General features: G+C 45.8%; 3 protein-coding genes, 1 non-coding gene and 1 pseudogene across 4 annotated transcripts; 2 read left to right on the top strand and 3 right to left on the bottom strand.

The window, feature by feature from the left end:
• The first annotated feature begins 142 nt into the window (after window positions 1–142).
• On the top strand, window positions 143–6,245 carry LOC136540271 (uncharacterized). The gene is given in 17 exon segments (XM_066532273.1): window positions 143–882; window positions 990–1,072; window positions 1,586–2,554; window positions 2,697–2,763; window positions 2,851–2,913; window positions 3,011–3,074; window positions 3,164–3,257; window positions 3,350–3,433; window positions 3,528–3,617; window positions 3,715–3,742; window positions 4,503–4,660; window positions 4,662–4,730; window positions 4,732–4,990; window positions 5,089–5,150; window positions 5,229–5,338; window positions 5,426–5,513; window positions 5,596–6,245. Coding segments are annotated over 17 exon segments (2,940 nt in total). The 5' UTR covers window positions 143–527; the 3' UTR covers window positions 5,893–6,245.
• A 1,424-nt stretch (window positions 6,246–7,669) lies between these two features.
• Window positions 7,670–9,490, top strand: LOC136540280 (peptide methionine sulfoxide reductase A4, chloroplastic-like; annotated as a pseudogene).
• TRNAS-GCU (transfer RNA serine (anticodon GCU)) lies at window positions 8,349–8,430 on the bottom strand. Its single transcript has one exon. It is a non-coding gene; the product is annotated as a tRNA-Ser (tRNA).
• Window positions 9,491–12,334: 2,844 nt separating the features above from the next.
• LOC136540261 (nucleoside diphosphate kinase 1) lies at window positions 12,335–14,178 on the bottom strand. Its single transcript, XM_066532266.1, has 4 exons — window positions 14,023–14,178; window positions 13,859–13,907; window positions 13,380–13,611; window positions 12,335–12,618 (listed from the first exon to the last, which is right to left on the bottom strand). Exons 1-4 carry the CDS (start codon window positions 14,071–14,073, stop codon window positions 12,501–12,503), a joined length of 450 nt encoding a protein of 149 aa, XP_066388363.1. The 5' UTR covers window positions 14,074–14,178; the 3' UTR covers window positions 12,335–12,500.
• Window positions 14,179–15,145: 967 nt separating this feature from the next.
• LOC136540252 (PRA1 family protein D-like) lies at window positions 15,146–16,293 on the bottom strand. The gene has a single exon (XM_066532256.1). The coding sequence runs from the start codon at window positions 16,113–16,115 to the stop codon at window positions 15,489–15,491; it is 627 nt and encodes a 208-aa protein (XP_066388353.1). The 5' UTR covers window positions 16,116–16,293; the 3' UTR covers window positions 15,146–15,488.
• Between the last annotated feature and the right edge of the window lie 5,915 nt (window positions 16,294–22,208).

Raw genomic sequence — 22,208 nt, 5'->3', positions numbered from 1 at the left:
TACAACAAATCAGCATAAGCATAACATAAGCCAAATTTCAACGAAATGAACAGGGCCAGGCAACACATATTTTACCGATAGAGTCGTGTGGGTCCCATGCGTAAGCGCCTCATTCAGAGTCATGTGGGTCCCATGCGTAAGCGCCTCGATAGGGTTCGCCCGCTGGAGTTGTGTGTACACTAGCTGTGTGGGACCGTAGCAATTACGAGCCCGAGATGGAAAGCTCGGGCGGGAAACGGCACGCGTTCGCACCGCACTGGCATCCGCCGCTCCCAAAACTCCACTTCGCGCACAAATTTTTCCCGCCTCCCGTTGCCCTCCGATCCACAAAACTCAATAACTCTGAGGACCAAATCGCAAAAGCATATTCCCCACTAGTGGAACAGAAGAAGCAAGCGAGAGAAGAACACAGCTCCAAGCCAAACCTCGCCGGCCTTCCGCCTCCATTCCATGCCTAGCCAATCAGATCCACGCGCCTCGCCCTCTACGATGGACTTCCGGCGGGGGTTCCTCGGCCGAGGTGGAGCATGGCCTGGCACCTCCTCACCGTGCTCATCCGCCTCGGCCGCCCCGCCGCCCCCTCGGAACTCGCCGCCGCCGCAGCGCCCTCCATCTCGACGCGCGTCGTCGAGCAGATGTGTTGCTTACCTAGGTCGCCACTATGGATCTCTGACGACGGCGTCGTGACGCCCTCCGAGACAGCCGTCCTGGCGTTTCTGAGGTTCATGGGGTGGGATATCCCGGGGCCTAAGGTGAGCCTGAGACCTTCGGAGGTGAGGCGGTGCTTGGGTAAGGCGTCGATTACGTATGAGCGTAAGCGGCAAGGGTCGGATGCAAGGTGCTTCAGCGCGAAGAGGCGCCGACTACTGGCACCGGACGCAGGTAGTTTAATTTCTTAGAGAGGAGATTCACTTTTCCGTGCTGTATGTATGCTGGTTCTCGAGGGCTATCCGCTTTTTTCTGAGCTCAATTCGGGAACATTTATGCAGATTTGGTGGACCAAACGGAGCATCAGTCGTGTCAGCTGGTTGCACAGACCTGTACTACGGTTGGGACGGTTGCTACTGGAGAGGTACGATGTCTCATCCCTGTTGTATGATTGTTATTCCATTAGCATGTCCTAAATCAAAGATCTCGAAGATCCAAATCCCCAACAGATTGCCAATCTAGCCCTATCTGCTTTCATTTGCTTGTAGTTAGTTTGATTGTGCATTTGAAATCCTTCCATTTTGTTTCCTTTTATAGGCCATCTGCACAAAATATTAGGGACATTTGGCTCTCTGTCCCATAGTGCTTACTGGTTTTCATCAGTAGGCCGTCACAATTTCGGAGTGGCGTGGTCCATCAGTAGAGTAAATGACATGGGTGATAGCTTGAAGTGAATTTTTGGCCTCTCAATCTTCAAGGCATCATTTTCTTTCTGGTTTGGGTTGACATTAGTTGAGTTGAAATTTGTAGTTGTAAGCTTAAATACTAATTGGGACACACATTTTAATAAGGATAATGATGATAAAATTTCTGTGCAGTATTTTCACATCCATAATAGTTTGTGCACATCCAACATGTTTTGTCATATCTGACTCAGGTACATTTGGAGGTTATGCAAAAGTTGAAGGATAGGCTTCCCACTCTCGGCACATTTCTCGGTGAACCTTCCTTGGGGTTCTCAACTGCGGTTACTCTTGCTCCCAGTATTGCTAAAATTACCATGCTTTGTCTTCAGCCCAAACTTGACCAGCCTCTTAGAGGTGATAATGGCACAGTTATTGGGAACATGTCTTTAGCACTGGTGCCAACAGGTTTTTCAGATTGCCCTTGTTCTGTCAATCTTCCTCCACTGGATGCTGAGAAATCGAAAAGCACTAATGTGGAAGTTGATGGTAAAAGTAACAAGATTAGTGAATCTGAACAAGTTTCCTTACTTAACTGTAGAGTAGAGGATAGTGATGATATACAAAAAGAGTCTGTCCTTCCCATGGCCAGTCATGATGTTTTAGTTGGAGAAAGCAAAAATAGGGCTGATGAAGATCTAAATCTTGTTTGCAAAAATCATGGCAGTCTGATTAATCATAATACAAAAACAGCTGATAGTATTGAAGCATTTGATATGATTCTCAGCCAAGCAGATGGTCTACAATACAATTGCCTAAATGATGGGCATCATCAGAATGCCCCAAGTTGTGTTCAGGAAAAAAATCCACTTGGTGCTAGTGCATATGCAGAAGTTTTCACGGATAAGACAACGCAAATTTTGTTCCAGCCTTCTATGGACAACAAAGCTGGATCTATAGCACCTCAAATGAACAGAAATGTTCAATCTGAAACATTACCGCAAGAAACTACAAGGCAAGATGGCATGAACATGAAGAACCTGAATATTGTTTCTGAAAATAGAGACATCAGATATCTAAATCATGGAGAGCAGTCCTTGAACAAGGCGGAGGTCAATGTATCTAAGAATGGGCGGGATAAATTGGCTGTGAAGCAAAAGGAGAAGTGCAAGAAAAATGAACAGCCAAAAGAAGATCAGGACCACACAGCAAAGACTCAAAAGGTTAGTTTTACTGATTACTTCATGATTAGTAACTTCTTGTATGCATCACTGATGTCTTGTACCTATCCCAGCCTTGTTTACAAGATTTTATTTATTTACATTTTTATGTAATCTGTTGTCATTCTGCTGCCATTGTTTTCAGGGTCATGTAGCACCAAAACCACTTCCTGCCTTCAAGGGTTTTGTCATAGAAGAGGAGGAAGGGTCTGGTAAGAATCCTCTATATTTCTTTCAGAACTATCATTTAGGTTTTTCTTTTCTAAATGCTGACCAAGAGGTGATGTTCATTGTTTCAGGAGGTTATGGGACTGTTTATAGGGCTCAGAGGACAAAAGATGGAAAGACATTCGCTATAAAATGTATGAACACCAAACCACCAATTTTCATGTATTCATTTCTCCTTTTTTTTAAGGCTTTTGTGAGGAAGGAATTAACTATGTATGTTTATGCTAACAGGTCCTCACCCAAATGCTCATTCACATCATGTTAACAATGAACTAAAGATGCTGCAGCGTTTTGGGTACTAATTACCTGGCCCTCTCCCTAAAACTTTATGAGTTCTTGTTATCCATAGTAACCTTAATGCGATTGCCATGATTTCCTGTGCAGAGGCAAAAATTGTGTGATTAAATATGAATGCTCTTTGAAAAGTGGTGACCTAGACTGTTTTGTTCTAGAACATGTTGAGCATGACAGACCAGAGGTTTAGTGTTTTCTAATCTACTAGCTCTGAAGCTGTCCTATTAAGCACCCATATCTATTCATCCGTTTTTAAAGTATTTCTTTATATCCCAGATTTTGAAAAAGGACATAACCTTGCTTGAGCTGCAGTGGTATGGGCACTGTCTTTTCAGAGCTCTTGCAGGCTTACATAGACAGGTTTGTATAACTGCATGCTACCCTAGTCAACTTTTGATTTTTGTTGCTTACTGCTTAATCCTGGGTATCTGATAACTGGTATTCCTGTCTCCAGGGGGTAGTGCATAGAGATGTCAAACCTGGAAACTTCCTTTTCTGTCGCAAACAGAAAAGGGGGTATCTTATTGACTTTAACCTGGCAAATGTTAGTGCGCGTACTGTTCTTCCTACTTGAAGTCTAGTATTGATGCTAAGTGAGACTGAAATTCTGACATTGTGTGTTTTCCTGACCTCACATGCAGGATCTCCACCAAAAGTTCTTGAAAAACTGTAAGTTCACTTCCTACATTTGAATAATTAATTGGTGTTTGATAGTGAATTTCTTCTCATTGTTTTCTGTCAGAATACCTTATTGTCCCAGTTTTTGACTCCATGCACTGAATACAGTTCATAATATTTTCCATGCTATTACTCAATCCTAGAAAAAACAATAAATTTGGAACATTTGTCATCATGTTGGCATAAAAGAGCATTGAATTGAAATATTGAATTCAATTATAATCAATAGTTCAGTCCCAGAGCTGGATCCACTGGATCAGATCAAACTTTTTGTTGAAAAAGCATTGTCATAATGATGATCCTGATAGGGTGATGAATTTCATTAGCTTGAACACCTACATGCTACATGCTCCTTGGCATAATGACTGAACCAGAGCTACTGAAAATTTTCAACATTATGTACAGGGATGCAAGTTCAAACTATTTTGGGTCATTGGGTCGACCCAAAAAATTGATCAAATGAACTAGAGTGGCCTTTCCGTAGTTTGAGGAAGGTAGGAAAAATGAACTAGAATGGCATTTGACCGTAATTAGTTAGGTGACCCAGAAAACACCATTGGGTACCCACTTGCATCCCTACTTATGTACTATAGTGAGTAGTCGTTAATGGTCACTATCTGACTGTGGAAGTTATATTACTTAATAGAATGCTAGGAAATGCTTATTGATTTTGAACTTTCAAATTACTGCATATCTATTCTTGTGTCCTGTGCCTGACTGATGCAAATGAATTTTTTGTTTATTTGATTAGGTAAATCTGATGCAACTTCAAGTGGGAAGGATACCACATCTCAAACTCTATCAACTATTGCCCCAGTAGTTCATGCCAAAGAACCAGCTGCTGATTCAAAGCAACCTCTTCCTTTGAAGAGGAAAAGATCTAGTAGAAGCCCAGTGGATAGTGGCACATGCACCTAAGATTGACAATAAAAGTAGGCATGGTAACCAAGCTGCAGATGTATCTGGTGTAACATCTGCTGAAGGATCCTACAAGCACTAAAACATCATTAGATAGGTTAAAGCAGCCAATGCCTTACAAAGGGCGAAAAGAACTAATGAACTTCTTACATGAAACAATGCAAAGTCCAAAGAAAAGTACTATGCCTACTCCTGTTTCCCACAGGAAGAGGATTGCTGCCCCTTTTGGTAGTGTGGATCAAAAGCTCTTTATACTGACGCCAATGCCCCTGCGTTCTGGTGGTAGTGCTGTTGCTGGTTCTGGCATGTTAAACAACAAAGGTGGGTTTTCCCAGTAACTGTCTATTGCACTTCATTGCTCGTTGCCAGTCAGTGGAACATCCTTAGATATTAGATGATCTAACTAATTGGCAGTGCAGGACATGGAAAACATCGAAGAGAAGGTCCATGTGTTGGAACTAAAGGATTCCGGGCTCCAGAGGTTTGATTATGATTTCTGCTGTGCGAAGAGTATTTTATCCTTGAAGTTGCATATACTGAAGTGATGTTTTTTGTATAGGTTCTCCTTAGGTCCTTCCACCAGGGTTGTAAAGTTGATGTCTGGTCGGCTGGCGTGACGCTCTTGTACTTGATAATTGGCAGAACGCCTTTTGGTGGAGATCCTGAACAGTGAGTTGACTTGTACATTACAGTGTTGTGTGTCCTCAATTTCTCACTGAAGAATGTTGCTAAAATGTTGCATTTGTCTGATAAAAGGAATATCAAGGAAATAGCGAAGCTGAAAGGCAGTGAAGAACTATGGGAAGTAGCGAAATTGCACAACTGTGAATCTTCGTACCCATCCGTATGCTAATTCTCAACGCAAGTTCCGACATCCTTCAAATAGCCTGCTGAATGATTCATAATAGATTCCTCCTTGTTTTCAGGATCTCTTTGATGTCAAATTTCCGTTGTGCTCGGTGGATCTAAGGGAGTGGTGTGCAGCCAACACACGCAGGCCAGATTTACTCGAGACGATACCTAACTCCTTTTTTAATCTTGTGGACAAATGTTTGGCCGTCAACCCCAGGTGCAGGCTCTCATCAGAGGACGCGCTCAGGCATGAATTCTTTGCTCCATGCCACGATAGCTTCAGGAAGCTCAGGATGCCGAGATCAGCTGGTTCTGATGCTGCATGTTCATCGTCTCACCAGAACACAGCACTTACAGCAAAACAATCATAGGTCGTCCCACCGTACATACCTATATTTACACCAGTAAGCTGATTGTGATCATCTAGCTAATCCGTCTTGATGTAAGTAAACACTTATACTGAAGACGTACTAATCCGTTGTGTTGCCAGTGTTGTACTGTAGTAGTATACTAATATTTGAGTTGGGCGTGCACCGTGCACGGCGAGCGTGCGATTTGCGCCTTTTTTAGCTGTATATTTTTTTTTGGATGGAAGCAAGTTTTGTTAGTGTACTTGGCTCCGCAGTCCGTAGTTTTACTTCATGAAGCTTTCATGATTGCACTGCTTTTACCATATCTGATGTGGCGTATGCTTATGTGCATGACGACTTGACGACGGTCGACGTGTTCCCGTCGTTTGATCACACACGATTTATGCTTGACATCCAGTTTTCGTCGGTCAACATCATACTCATTGTGTAGGAGACCATTTCGCAGCAATTACATTACCTGTTTCGTCCTTTTGTGTCCCGGAGGGCCGCATCGCTTAGGTGGTGCTTGATACAGTGACTAAAATTTAAGAAATTTAAGAGATGTGTCGGGAGGATGTTGAATGAGGTGTTTGAATACTAATAAAAAATGAATTACATAATCCGTCAGTACTTCACGAGACGATTTTTTAAAGCTTAAGTAACCCATCATTAGCATATGGTTACTGTAGCACCGTATTGTCAAATCATGAACTAATTAGGTTTAAAAGATTCGTCTCGTAAATTAGTCGTAAACTATATAATTAGTTTCGTAATTAGTCTATATTTAATACTACATATATGTGTCCAAATATTCGATGGGACAACGACTAAAATTTAGAACTTATCCCTATCCAAGAGATGCTATGCCTGAACAAGGCCACATGTCCATTCCCCCGGGGAAAGACTGACAAATACCACCAGACACCGGTGCGGTCTGGAGTCTGGACGAGCTCAGCAACGTCGAAGTTTTCAAACCCAGAAACCTTTCGTTGAGTCACCGTATATTTGGACAAGAATCTGTCTGCAATTCTAAAGAATTACATGTTACCTAATTTTGTTTGCAAAAGTTCTCAGCTCGAAACATGCAAGGCAAGCATATCATAGCTTTGATAAACCGGCGCCCCGACAGGTTGGTTTGACATACTATTGAGTTTTGATTTGAGGACACAGACACACAGGGGATCTCATCGTTTTTGTGGAAACTGAACGTTAGCTGTGATATTTGCGTTTTGCTAGATTTTATTAAAAAAACTATAGACTGCTTATTGTGCTAGTAGTTAAAAATTAGTTTTTGATTTCATCTACATTTAGTACTCCATGCATGAACCGTAAGTTTTATATGACGGGAAATCTTCTTTTTGCATAGTGCATTTTTCAGGAGTTTGGTGGGAACTAAACATGGTCCAAGTAGTTCAAAATATCTGTTCGCCGGTTGGTTTTTGGGCTGATTTGAGCTGACTGGTGTTGGTTTATTGTGAGAGAAAAACACTGTTGGCTAGCTGATTTGAGCTCGCTGAAACCAACACGCGAATAATTATCACGTACAGAGCAGGGCCAGCACGTACGGCCAACAGCCCTGGGCTCTGTGCCTCTTGCACCGAACAAGCAAAGGGAGACCATGCAATTCAGGTTTCAGGGTGAGGCCTCCTATCACTGTACCACAGCAAAAGGCTCATCAAGGAATAGGGGAGGACGTGGAAACACCCAGCTACCAACCAACCAGGCTTGGAGCCGTCGAGTCGAAGCTTCTGGGCCACGCCGCCACAAAAGGGGAAGGAAGACAAAGCCTTCGCCCCCGATGCCTCCGCTCCTCACCTCACCCGCCTCCCTCACCTCCGCCTCCTCCCCTCTCCTCCTCGCCTCCCGCGTCGGCGCTCTCCACCACCGCGGCCGCCGCCTCGGTCCACTTCCTCGCGCCGCCCGCGATGAGCTGGCTTGGGAAGCTGGGACTGAGCGGGCTGGGCGGCAGCCCGCGCGCGTCGGAGGCGTCGGCGGCGCTGGCGCAGGGGCCCGACGAGGACCAGCCCGCGCCGGGGAACGAGTTCGCGCAGTTCGGCGCCGGCTGCTTCTGGGGCGTGGAGCTCGCGTTCCAGCGCGTGCCGGGAGTCACGCGCACGGAGGTCGGCTACAGCCAGGGGAACCTCCACGAGCCGACCTACGAGGACGTCTGCACCGGCGCCACGAACCACAACGAGGTCGTCCGCGTGCAGTACGACCCCGCCGCCTGCAAGTACGACGACCTCCTCGACACCTTCTGGGCGCGCCACGACCCCACTACGCCCAACCGACAGGTCAGCGATACCCAGGCGCTTGATTTTGAGACAGAATTTTGGGGGTTTTGATGCGAATTTGTGAACGATTTTACGGGGATTCCAAATTAGGCTGCTGTTTCGTTAGGCTCGTCTGTTCGATGGGGGCGGTCGGCACTAGAACAAATAGAGTCTGTTGCGAAAAAAAAAATGAACAAACAAAAAATTCGTCGCCTGAGAGATTCGAACTCTCGCGGGGAAACCCCATGTACTTAGCAGGCACACGCCTTAACCACTCGGCCAAAGCGACGCTTCTGGTAGCCCTTGTCGCTGTGAAAACTCCTTTTTTTTCAGGAAGAACAAGAACAACGGGTAGTTTCTGATGCAAATCTAGTCCTGATCCTGATCGGCCAATAAGGACTGGTGTAGGCTTGTAGCACTACAAGTCTAGAGCTAAGATTGTTATCGTTGATTGCTATGGATGTGTAATAATATTCAGGTAGTGGGCACTGCTTCCTGAAGGAGGGACTGCCATTGATCAACCATCTATTGCTCTCTTGAGTCCAAATCTGTTATCCTTAGTTGATTGCAAATTTACAGAGATACTTAGAATTTGAGAAAATGGTGGACCACGAGATAGTGTTCCACACTAGTTTGGGAGTGCTATAGTCCTTCAACTTCAGCTTTCAGTGCTAGTCCTTGTGTCAAACTAACAGTTGTGTGGTGCATGATTGACCTTGCGATTGAGCTGCAGTTCCTATTTCTGGCCTAGTATCTACTATCTTGCTAGGCCGTCATCAACCTATATACTGAATCAATGTGTTTCTAACAGTAACCCTGCATCCAACTTCTGTGCTAGATAAGCTTTTCTTAAGTGTTGATCTGAATCTCTGAGCAACCAAGCATTGTTTGAATCTAGCATTGGAACTTGTCTCTGGATAATTGCATAAGCTTAAGTAAATCAATTCTTTGGAGCATGTCTGACAGGAATAAGTTTCTGATGACATACTTGCATGTAGGGCAATGATGTTGGAACCCAGTATAGGTCAGGGATCTACTACTACACCCCGGAGCAGGAGAAGGCAGCAAGAGAATCCCTGGAGAAGCAGCAGAAGCTTCTGAACCGGACGATCGTCACCGAGATCCTCCCAGCGAAGAGGTTCTATAGAGCAGAGGAGTACCATCAGCAGTACCTGGAGAAGGGTGGCCGCTTCGGCTTCAGGCAGTCTGCAGCCAAGGGCTGCAATGACCCCATACGTTGCTACGGATGAACCAAATGGACCTCTACATGCATGGTGTGAATCGTGCCTGAATAAGGGATACATCAAAGCCAGATTTTATACTGCTTTCCTAGCTTTGTTTGGCCACTATTGCAACGGCTGCAAGAGTTTAGCTATATAATCATCGTGTACAAAATCAGGCTAGAACTTGTTCGCTTCGCTTAATACTGTTCGTTGGCTGAACAGAAGATACTGCTTCACCCCCCCCCCCCCCCCCCCCCCCCCCCCCCCCCCCCCCGCACTGCAGTGAACAGAAGATGCATGGCAAGGGTGAGATGAGACGGGAAGTGCGAGTGAGATTTAAGCTTAAACCGATTCTTGTAGAATTGTACCAGTTTTACAGACCAAAAACGATGGGGGGCAGGGATTGCAAGTGATAGTGGTATATTTCTGGAAAATATGTTTCTGATCTCATTATGGAAACTGAATGCAACACTTCAAACGTTCACATTCTACTGGTAATAAGGCAAGCGACAGGGTTAAAAACTGATCTTTTTACATGAGAGGGGGATTCTCCACCTACTCCCCCGTCACTGTTGTCAAACTTTTTTAAGTTTGACTACTACCTCTGTTCTAAATTATAAGTCGCTTTGATTTTCTTTTGTATATTTGTTTTTGCTATACATCTAGATATAACGTATGTCTACATACATAGCAAATTTTTTTGTATAAAAAAAGTTAAAGCGACTTATAATTTAAAACGGAGTGAGTAACTTTGTAGAAAATATTAGTAACATTTATATATCCAAATAAGTTTGTTATGAAAATACATTCAACAATTCATCTAACGATACTAATTATAAACCATAAATACTAGTGTTTTCTTATATATATATATATATATATATATATATATATATATATATATATATATATATGATTAAAGTTAAAAATATTTGACTTCTCGGTAAGTGAGAATGTCACTTATTTTGAGACGGAGAGAGTAAATATATTATATTAGCGTCCTGTTCGTTTGGCTTATAAGCCGTACTTTTTTAGCCAACGAACAATATTTTTCTCTCACAACAAATCAGAGCATGGCTTATCAGCCAAGCGAATAGAGCATAGAGTGGTAATATAAATAATTAGCGTTCAAAAGAACATAATAGAGTATCCTATACTAACACACATAAGAACATAAGAGAGTGGAGAAGAACTGCCCACCTTTTTTCCATCTCAGGCAAGCCGGGTATGCTTGTCCACCGCGGCCGGCGAAGGCACCGAACGTCCGTGTCTATGTGACTCAAATGGCTCCCCGCCGGTCCTATGTTCCCGTGTCTATGTACACCAACTCAGATGGCTCTCCGCGGGCCATATGTTCTTGTCTCTATACACTGGCTCAGATCGCGCTCGTTCGGTTATCACGGATTTAACCTCTGAAATAATTCCTAGCCGGATTGCTTCTCTAATTTATATAAGATTTCATCATCTGGAACAATTCCTGAGGGAATTCAGACTAACCGAACAGGGACTAAGGGAATGTTTCGCTGTCTGTCTAACTCCGTTCACCCCCTAAACAGGTTTCCTAGATCTCATGGCCAGGCCACCGCAGGCCATTCGTACGTTGATTTCCTGACTCCAGCTGACCGTCCAAAATAAGGGTCTGCCATCCATACATCGATTTTCTGACTCCGGTGTGCCCTGCACCGCTGCTGAAATTCTTTGGAGTCACTCTCCACTTCTCCAGAGAGCTTCGATGGGTGTATTTGAACTTGCCGCTATCTGCGTACGCACTGTTACTAAGCTCCAATGCTCACCTTTTCGGTGACACCAGAAGATAAGATGCATGTGCTCAAAAACAACCTAAACTGTTCGGCTGAGTTTCTGCAGCTCATTAATCGGCTAATGCTTATTTGCTGAGAGAAAAACACTATACCATAGCACTGATAAGTTCAAACGAACGTGGCCTAGCTGACGGGAGCACTATATCGAAGTCAGGTGCTACCACTTCAGTACACATCGGAAGCCTCTGGTGAGTTCAAAATCACTCCACCGAGTGTCTTCTGTCAAACATTTTCAAATGGCAAACTTCAATAGATTTCCCATAGGATGGCCAACACTCTTGGAAGCTCTTGCTCCTCCGATTCATTGTAGCACTACTGTTTGTTTCGTTTTGATTCCTAATCTTGAGATGAAAAATGAGCCAAGAAAGAGCAGCTGAAGACATAGGCCCGGGCTAAAGTTTAGCCCATGGGGCTGAACCAGTGGTTTAAGATAAGACATGTAACCTATCATAACTTATTTGTCCCTAATTAGTACTCATACACAGGACTAAAAGAGGGTTGGTGGAGATAATACGTGTCTTTTGCCATGAAGGGACCGTTTTTAGCCCTCCACCTTGGAGGGGCTAATGGAAAAGAGATGGGCTAAAGTTTAACCCCCACTTATAGCCTTCCTGTTTAAATGCATGGGGGCTAAAAATGACTAAAAAGAATGGGCTAGTTTAACCCATAGATCCTAATAGGGCCATAATGGCTCTTGGGATAGCACCACAGTTTGTTACATTTTCGTCCTGTTCGTTTGGGCTTGTTTGGCTGATAAGGCATGGTTGAAAGTACTGTTGGCTGATTTGCTGTGAGAGAAAAGTACTGTTCGTTGACTGAAAAAGTACAGCTTACGCCAAACAAGCCCAATCAAACAGGACGTTTGATTCCTTAGATGAAAAAAATGAACACCACTATTCGTTACGTTTTGACCAAGAAAGAGCAGGAGTAGCCAGGCTCCGAGCGGCTCCGGCTCCTCTAACTCCTCCCCTGTTCATCTCCTGTAGCGACACTGTTCAACGAAGCCGTTTTTCTCTCTTCTCCTTTCCTCTCTCACTGACAGCGCCGGAGCCGGAGAAGCTCGTTTTTTTAGCTCCTCCGGCTCCAGCTTCTGCACTGCTAGGCTCCAGCTTCTGCGCGCTACAGTGTGGGAGCCAGAGCCGGCGGAAGGAAATTCAAAAGCAAAATGTAAGCATGAATAACATAAGGAAATTCAGTCCATGGAAATAAGGTTCTGAGATACAGATCATAATCTTTTCAAACTCTAAATATTGCTAAAGCACAGCTGGTGCCATGTTTCCTCTGGCTCTCAAGATTGAATGTGAAACATTCCCCGTTTACTTCTCGTAGATCCAGGGGTGCTGGCTGCTCTGCCAATCAGCGAGGCCCTCGGGGAACCAAAGAGCAATCTCCTTGTTAGCACTCTCAATGCTATCACTTCCATGAATGACATTCCTATAGCACAAATAAAGTCATATGAGAACTTGGCACCATAGTAAAATAAGATAAAACAAACAGAATCCAAAAGGATTAACACTACATTTCAAATTGGTTCTTCTTGATTAAATCAGAAGTGCAATACAGTAAACCTTCATCAACAACCAGATACAGTGCCCCAACTATTCATGGGTAAGACAAGTTCAATGGATATCACTCTATCAGACTCAACAGCAACCAGACCAGTCCCCACACCTACATCAGGAAAGTACATTACAAGATTCTACTGATGTTTAAAGGTTTTGTGGACTCCACATCAGATTCAGAACAAGTATAAGCTGAGATCTGGTGACCACATGCCACAGAGGTTGTACCAGCTGGACCCATTAGTTGGATGTAACAAGTCATAATGCAAGCATTAAGACAGTTGAATTGCAGCATGGCTGCAATCATGAGACAACCACAGATGTTTTCATTGCCCCAAGATAGAAACAAACAATTGAACTGGGAGCCCACCTTTGGTGATAAATATCTATATACAGATTCTCAAAAAATAGATAACAGTTCCTCTAGACAAATCCAGTAGTAGTCAGTTAAGACTTTTAGGATCACCATGAAATGGAGCAAATTTAGGATATTACTATGATATGATGAAGGAACTCAGAATGTGAACAATTTTTCCATTCGATGTATGGCAGCTCCTATTGGATTCCGCAGCTTTAACAAATTAAGCAACCAAGCATAGCAAACGCATTACAGAATTGGGACTGAGATCTGACCTGCCAATGTCGACAGCGAAGTCACTACGGATGGTGCCGGGCTCAGAAGCCAGGGGGTTGGTGGCGCCGATGATCTTGCGTCCAGTTGTGACGACGCTCTTGCCCTCCCAGACCATGGCCACCACAGGGCTAGAGATGATGTAGTCCACTAGGCCCTGGAAGAAGGGCTTGGAGGACAGATCAGCGTAGTGCTTCTGGGCGAACGACCTCTCCACGTTCACAAGCTTCAAGGCTGCATTTTAAGTTGGGAGGTTACAAAGCAAGAATTGTTTACAAACCGTAACCAGATTAAAGAAAACTTAGCAGCTGTGCACCAAAAATCTGAATTTTATCAACAGATTAAGGTAAAGTGACAACTGATTTGAGCCCACACGGTTGAATTTCCGTCTAAAGCCACAGCTTCAATCTTTACATGAAGAAATTGTAGCTAGTTTCAGAATTCAATGTAAGTTTGAATCAAAACATGGAAGCTAGATTACCCTTGAGGTAGAAGCCCTTCTTCTCGAAACGGCTGATGATCTCACCAATCTGGAAAAAAAAGCAGAATCAATCAAGTTAACACAAGAATCGGAGCACCAAGCGCGCGCGCATCACCAAATCGAATCGAATCAACGGAAACGAACTGGGAAAATATAATGCTTACGAGGCCCCTCTGGACGCCGTCAGGCTTGATCATGATGAAGGTGCTCTCCATTGCGGCGACTGAAGAGGGAGCTGGCTCCTTGTTTGGGGGGTTTGGTCTGGTTTTGTCGGCGCCGTCGGAGGAAACCCTAGCCAGGCGTCCTCTCTCTCATATATAGGGCCCCCGACCCGGCAAGGCCGCCCAACACCGACACGCAAAACGCGTCGTTGGTCGCGCAAACCCTAGTCTCGGAAACTTGGTGGGCTCGACTGGACCAGGCTTATCGGAAGCAGTAGGAGCCCGACCCACTGGATTCGCAGCATCCACCTGTGGGCTGTTGAAGGGTGGCCATTCCGGCTGTGGGCCTTCCTGGGCCAACAGTTAGACATCCAGTTCGGGTTTGGAACAAGATACGCATGGACTGCCAGTCCTATATCAGTTCAAGATCCACCGCTCTATTCCTCATTCTTTTTTTTTGAAAGAAAAATTCCTCGTTCTTTCACTCTTCTGAAACTGAAGAAGAAAAGGAAAAAGGACTTTCATGCTGTGCATATGATCTGCAGCACGTGATGTGTGATGGCTCGTCGTCATCAGGCTTGTGATTACTGTGTCTATGGTGTAAGTGCAGAGGATTTCACATTTTCACGTAATTGTTGACTAGAGTTGTCTTCTTTGCGAACTGCAACTTCAATTGCAAGTTGCAAGGCTACACCTACAACGGAGGGACAGGCCACACATCAACATCCCCGGAGTGTGAACAACTGGGGAAGGCGAGTTGCTTGCTCCTCCGAGGCATCACCTGTCATTTGTGCTGGCTTGGTGGGGCAGCCGTCGGTGAAAAGAGCACTTCCAAGTCGGTTGGCTTGTTTGTTAGGTGGGCGCGCATGGGTAGGAGGGGCAAGGTGCACTTCTTCCTCACTTCCTCTCGTCTCCACACCACGGCACTCCAAGATCTGGGGAATCAACAACGCTGTGAGCCTGCACCATGCCGTGCGCCAATCTTCTTGCCAAACCTGATACACTGTATGATCAATTGGAGCGCCTAAAACAAGTAGAGTAACAAAATCGTATGCTCAAACTCTTCTTCTTATAATACAATGATACGTAAATCTTTTGCGTATTCGAGAGAAAAAAAAAGTAGCAGTAACAGAAGCGATCAGTGGAGCATGCTTTATGTGTATTAGATTAGATTACATCAAGGATCTGTCAGCACTCAAGGAATATATGAATAGAGGACTTCACAACGAGTCTTCTTAATAACCCTCAATTCCACGTTCACTGTCACAGTCACCACTACAACATTCTACTACTAATAATTGAACTTCTCCAAAAATTCCTAGGCTCACAGTAAGAATCAAGAAGCAGGCAGGAAGATAGGTTTGACCACGAATTGTTCCTCTATTCCATGACAACGGGGCCAGTAGTTAATTAAAATCTATGAAAAGAAAAATGTATGGTTTTTACTAGCTCGTATTACTAGTAATTCCTCATTTGGGCGATCTTGGTGCCGCCGCCATGGACCGCCGCGTGGGCCCTGCCTCAACGTCGCCGTCCTCCTTCTTCTCAACGACCGCGGACGCCTCGTCTTCCTTGCCGTTCTCGGCTGCCGCGTCCGGCGAGGGCCCCTCGAGGTCGTCCCGGACGCGGAAGGACGCGTGGAGGACGATGACCGGGACGCCCGCGGCGAGCGCGGCCAGGAGGTTGGCGACGGCGCCCGCGGCGACGATGTCCGCGAGCACGAGCGCGACGAACACCGCGGCCACGAGGCGGCGGTCGAGGAGCCTCCGGAGCAGCGCCGAGTTGGGGAACGCCCTGAGGAGGCCCCCGTAGACGAGGAGGCCCTTGGACGCCGCCATGAGGAAGACGACGGAGGCCCGGTGCCGTGGCGCCAGGGTCGCGAGCAGGAGCACCCACTGCAGGACGGCGTAGTGGAACCGGAAGGTGCGGAGGTTCCTCACGGCGCGCACCGCCGCGGCCTCCGCGTCAGCGGCGGGGCCGAACGCCGAGGGCCGCGGCGCGAACCGCGCCAGCGCGCGGCGGAAGCCCCGCGCCCCCGCGCACGCCCTGTCGACCACCGACGCCGCCGCCCGCCGGATCGCGCCGGCAGCACCCATGGCCCCGGCCGGCGAGATCTGCTCCTCACCTGACTCGATAAATTACTCGATGTGCCCCCTGCCGCGGCGATCCGGCGGACGATTCGGTCGCTATCTTTATTTTAGACACACGCAAGGCTCGAGTTGGGTTCAAACTGCAAGGGGGGCGGAGCGGAGCGCTCCTATTCCCAAACCTGCGCTCCACTCTTAATTAAATGAGGGTCAGGGTCGACCCGAACCTCTTTCCGTGCTGATGTCAATGATCCACGGTGCTCCGTGGTTCGACCCTGCCAAAGCTGCCAGCAGTATGCGTCTACACACTGGGAGCACAGCATCAGCGTTCCCAAATGCAGAAGCTGCCAAAGGTGAACGCCTGAAGCGCTGATTAGTAGAAGAGGGGTCCTTACTACTACCGAATTACTCTCTCCATGCTTCCAAAAAATAACCAAGTAATTAAAAATAGAACATAACAATAAGTACTACCAAATTACTCTCCAAACAAGTACCACTGAATTAGTTTACTCGAGTACCTAGCAATTAACCAAAAACTAGTACAAGTGGATCCTGGACTATCATGCTACTACAGTCCATGCATATTTTTAGTGGTGTGCCTCCAACATATCACAAGTGCTGAAAAATTACTTAAATTACAGAGCCTTTGTTCACAAAGATTGGAGCCAGTCCATATGCCTACAAAATAAATTTTGAAGCAGCCTTCTCAAGATTGTAGTGATGACTTCTGAAGGAACGCCTTTCAGCTTTGTCAGGATTGTAAAAGGCTCATCAATCAACCTGAGAATAAAATTTAAACCAGCTAGATTAACTTCTATGTAAAATATGATGGAACTACCTACACCCAACACTGGAATATACTAAGAATGAAACATATGCCTGCAGAATAAAATATGACGGAACTCCCTAAAAGGCTGAAACACAGAAAAAGTTCAAAGTACAGACACATTTTTGGAACTGATTTTCAGCAAGAGTTCAAAGCACCATCATAGAAAGATATGAACTGTAAGATGTATCGGTACTACAGAAGTACATAGAACACATTTTTGGAACTGATTTCAGCAAGAACAATTAAACAATTGGGTGAAAGACAAACCAAATATGTGTATATGTCTGAACTAAAATTATTTTCTCAAATAATCAGTCATAGCTTCATATGCCTAGATGGACTATCTCAGCCAAGTTTCCAGAATTCAGTAACAACAACATATTATCAAATAATCAGGCATAACAGATTTTCTAATATCAAACTGGTGGAATGATTAGGTCTACAATATTTTATTTTGAAAATCCTCAACAACAGTCCATCTTATTTTTTTTTTGCGCCTAACAGTCCATCTTATTGGTTATTGTAGTGTTGCCAATTCATTGAAGATCCTATGGCATCTCTCAATATACAATATTCAGAACAAAAATTTTTGACAGCCTATTTCAAATCCTTTTTATCACTCTAAAACATTAGAAGAAACTCAATGCATGTCATCTTCTACATCCACTATAATTTTCAGGCAGAGAACTATTTAGGAATAGTTGTATGTAAAACTGAAAATGCTCAAGTTCACCTGTATATGCACAATAAAGAAGCAGCAGAACAAGTTTCCAAAATTCAACAACCATACATGGAAAATAAATGCTTGGGAGATAGAGCGTACAAGATATGGAGTTCTACTCAGTTCTCAGTATCATATAAACTAGATCATGATCCATTCTCTCAGATTCCGGTCAATGCAAAATCACATACTCTTACTACTCCCATCCAAGATCTACAAGAAATATTTTTTCACATTAAGGTGTCCAATAGCAAATCACAGACTACTCCCATCCAAGATTCCAACCACGAGAGGAAGGGGCCAAGTGAGCGTACCTGCAGGGGAACTCGACGGCGACGGGAGGAGTGGCAGGGGAGGGGAGACTCGACGGCGACGGCGACCGGGGACGAGCCACGTGGCGCACCGCGGGGAGGAGGGAGCCGCAAAGCAGGGCGCGCTGCAGGGAGGGAGGAGCCGTGCCGCGTGGCTACCACAACTGACGGCGGCGGAGGGCCAAGGAGCCCCAGGCCACGGGAGCGCCGGAGGGGTGGCGGCGTTGCGGACTTGCGGTCTTGCGGAGGAGCCCCTAGGCGGACAGGGGTTCGACCCGCTCCGAACCGGACGTCCAAATCAGGAGCGGATCACATTTTGGAACGGGTCGACCCGCTCCCTTGCAGGTAGCGGGGACGCGTTTTTTTTTAACGGGTCGCACGGTCTGCTGGCCACTGGGCGCCGGCGACTGGGAATAAAGGGCCCCGTCCACTCGGCGTGTGTTGGAAGAAACCGTGACTTTTCCACTTGGTCCGCGTCGGTTTCGTTGGGTTTTGAGGCCGCTGCCCAGCGGGCCCCCCTCCGTTTCTGGTGTCTGGGGTCCGTCGCCGAGGCCGAACCCACCCGCCGTGGCGCGTGGACCGCGATGCACTGCTGTTGGCTGTTGCCGTCTTCCCAAATGTTCGGCGGATGCGACTACCAAGCTATTTCGTTTTTTTTTCAATACCAAGCTAGTATTTCGTTGATCGTGGTTTGTGCGTTGCTTTCCTTCTCTCTTTTTTTTTTCAACAAGGTCTCGCAATTGCAGCAAGGACGTGCGTAGAAGTGTACGGAGTACTCCAATTTAAAGTGACGGTACACCGTACACCAGCAGATGGGGGGTCTAGGTGGGAGGCAGCAACTGAACGCGTGCAGGTGCTTGCTGGACGTTCTTTTTTTATTATAAAAAATGTAGCACAGTACCTCCTCCTAATATGTAAACAAAGGTGTAAACGAATCGGATACATATATAATCATATGCGAATGCTACTATTTATCATATTTTTTCCTTCGATATAGATACAGATTTAAATATCCTCGATACTAATACAAAACAGATAATTTGGATATAGATTAACATTCAGATATTCATTTAGCTTTTGTCTATAAATGTCCAACCAATGAATTTAGAGAAACAAGTCATGTAACGAGCGATTACTAAACTCTATACACATCGATAATAATAAAAGTATATTTGTCGGTGCAGAAAGTGACCAACACATAAATATTTATAATTTATCGTATGTTGTGATCGGATGTGGCCTAACACTTAATGACACAGGGTTTATACTAGTCCAGGCAACGTGCCCTACGTCCAGTTTGAGTCGGTCGGTGACTTTATTCTGAGCCCAGGTGCTCGAAGTTTGCTGTGGGGTTACAAACGGAAGGGAGAAAGATGGGGGTGCAAGAGGTCCGGTCGGACTCCGGTCTAAAGAGCCGAGAGTGATGGGAGCTCCACTGTGCGCTAAGTGTTCAAGCGTGTGCTCGAGGTTTGAACCTAGTGGTTCTGCTGTTGTGTGTGAGTGAACTTATGGGTCTCTCTACTGGGAGAAAGCGCATCCCCTTTTATAGATGAAGGGAACGGCCTTACAAGCGAGAGAGAAAGCACATATGCTACTAAGTTTTGTTGCTCACGCCGTCGGGTATAAGATGATGGTAGGCGTCCATAACACCGTTGTTGTTAGACGCATGTGGGAGGTTTAACGTATTCACCATGTATGGTAAATATCGGCGCCCACAACACTGTTGATGCCCAGAGACATGTAGGGGGAGCCTTACCGCGTTTGTCCAGTATGGGAGTTGATGACGCCCACAACACTGTGGGGCAAATGTCGGCGCCCACAACACTGCTTGGATTCTGACATGTCTGGAAGATTGAAGGGCACCCTTCTGACAAGTCCTGTCGGTTACTGTCCTGCAGGTGTGCAGGGTACGGTCCTCAGTATTGTGGTCGACTTGAGTGCCCTTCCTTACTTGCTCCGTCCGTTTCCTAGTCCTCACCGAGCGGGCGTCCCCGGTCGGTTGGTCCCAGTCAGCTCCAACTACGCTAGTCGAAGAAGAGCTGTAAGTAGGGGTTCGGTGCATCCTCGGTCGGAGACGCGGGTCGGAGTGGTAGCGTTGTTTGGCCAGGCCTTCTGGTCGGAGAGGCGAACCGGAGTCGGAAGCGAGCGTTGTTCCTCCTTGGCCAGGCCTTACTATCGGAGATGCGGGCCGGAGTCGAAAGCGAGCGCTGTTCCTCTTTAGCGAGGCCTTCCGGTCGGAGATTGGATCGCCCTTTTGGCCTGTCGTTTAGGTATTTAGGTCGGCCCAGGAGTTGCGCGTCGTTCGTAACGTCGTCTGCTGGGCTGAGCTTTTGCTGGAAAGCCGACCCATGAGGGACTCCGGGTTTATGAACCCGACAACATTGTTAGTAATATTAATTATTGTACATTATAAATCAATAATCATATTAACCAAGTGTGCATCATTCATAAAAACACGGGCTACCAAATTACTCGTAGACATAATTTTGAAAGAACTGAGCCTACCTAGTGGGGGTGACTAGGCTCGGATAAAAATGTACGTGGAAAAATATTTTGAATCACAGAAAACAACAAATCAACCAGGCCTATTTCCCTAGTTGTAATACTAAAAACAAAAGAAATCGGTCTATTTCCCTAGTTGTAATACTAAAAACATTTTGAGCCAATGTTAATTTTTCACGAGTCCAATTTAAACTTGTTGTGTTTGTTGATAGGTTCACACAACCCTACAATCACAAACACACACAACCCAATAGTCACAACACACAAATAATCAATTGAAATGCAATAGATGCGACGAATTGTTTCTCCGAAGTGTGGGTCCCCACTTGGACCCTACGGACCCACTATGGAAGTCGTGAACGCTATCCACGACCAACCTTTAGCCTGGTTGCTCTCAACCACTTTCTACTATCCATTAGTTGATCTTTCCCCTTTATAGGGGCAAGATCGTAGCCCTCACGAACTATCCCATGGCACTATACAGCCTTAGCTGTTCATCGATAATATCTATCCATCTAGGAACCTAAGCTCCAAGAGTAACAAATGCACAATACGAACTTGACGCTACCATAAAGTGCTCAAGGTTTGGTTGCAGCTCACAAGTGCTCACACAAGCTCACACAAATCTGACTCTCAAATTCAAAGGATATCTCTTTTTTCTCAAATCTCGCAAACAGACTGATTGTGAGCTCTCACAAGACTATTCTGATGTTAGGCAGCACAAATCCTTCAGCGGCCCACGAAAGGCCTTGGAAAGGGTATAAATAGCCCTACTATAAAAACAAGTTGTTATTAGTAAAAAATCGACTTTGCCATTTTTTCATAAAAACCAGACAAAACCAGATTAGTTGGTTTGAGAACCAACCTAGGCTAGTGTCGGTGTTTCGAGTAAACACCAACTAGTAAATTTGTATTTATTGAGCGTTGGGCCCGGATGGTATGCTAAAAGACACAAGGTTTATACTGGTTCGGGCAGAATGTCCCTACGTCCAGTTTGCGGCTGCTGCTCATGTTATTAGCACTGAATGGTTCATAGTAGGGGGTACAAACGATCGAGAGAGGGACAGGTCCCAAGTCTCTGATGGAAAGGTTGAAAGGGCACTGAGAGCTTGGTTGCTGCTCAGCTGTGTGTTATGTGATACGTGGTGTGTTGAATTGATCTGTCCCCTTAGTGGGGTGCCCTGCCCTCCATTTTATAGAACAAGGGGAAGCAGGGATTACAGATGGGAGAAAGAAGAAAACCAGAGGCAAAGAAGGTCCTCCGAAGGTGCTGGGTCTTCCTTTTCCTTTAAGCCTGCCCTACTGATATGGCAGACGGTGCCAAGGATAGCACGTTCGGTGATCCTGATAGGGTCGTGCTCTGGCTTCGTTTAGTAAGTGGTCACGTCCCATCTCGCCCTGGCGGGTGGCGCGGTGCGCAAGGATGCCAAGCCTCAACCCTACAGGGAGCAGATGGCATAGAGGCCCCACATTCGCTACTATAGATGACATGAGTTTCCTCCTAGACCATAGTGGTTGTCGTATGTTTTCATCAGGATTCGTGTCCGAGGGCAAATGCCGGCATCCATAACACTGTAGAAGAAATGTCATCGCCCACAACACTGTTTGGGCTCTGACATGCCTAGAAGGGCATAAAGCGCATGTCTGGTCATATCCTGATGGTACTTTCCTACAGGCGTGCAAGGTATGGTCTTTGGTACTGTGCTTGACTTGAGTGCCTCGCCTTATCTGCACACGTA

This window comes from Miscanthus floridulus, chromosome 1 (genome assembly GCF_019320115.1).
Source record: "Miscanthus floridulus cultivar M001 chromosome 1, ASM1932011v1, whole genome shotgun sequence".
NCBI lineage: Eukaryota > Viridiplantae > Streptophyta > Magnoliopsida > Poales > Poaceae > Miscanthus > Miscanthus floridulus.
Note: the sequence above shows the minus strand (reverse complement) of the source record. Positions and strands in the feature narration are given on the sequence as shown.

Excerpts from the sequence above, each read along its gene's own strand:
- LOC136540261 (XM_066532266.1), bottom strand. The coding sequence starts at position 14,073 with ATGGAGAGCACCTTCATCATGATCAAGCCTGACGGCGTCCAGAGGGGC. Across the intron at positions 13,908-14,022 it reads ACGGCGTCCAGAGGGGCCTC|ATTGGTGAGATCATCAGCCG; the intron begins GTAAGCATTATA and ends TTTTTTTTCCAG. Across the intron at positions 13,612-13,858 it reads GAAGGGCTTCTACCTCAAGG|CCTTGAAGCTTGTGAACGTG; the intron begins GTAATCTAGCTT and ends CTTAAAATGCAG.
- LOC136540252 (XM_066532256.1), bottom strand. The coding sequence starts at position 16,115 with ATGGGTGCTGCCGGCGCGATCCGGCGGGCGGCGGCGTCGGTGGTCGAC.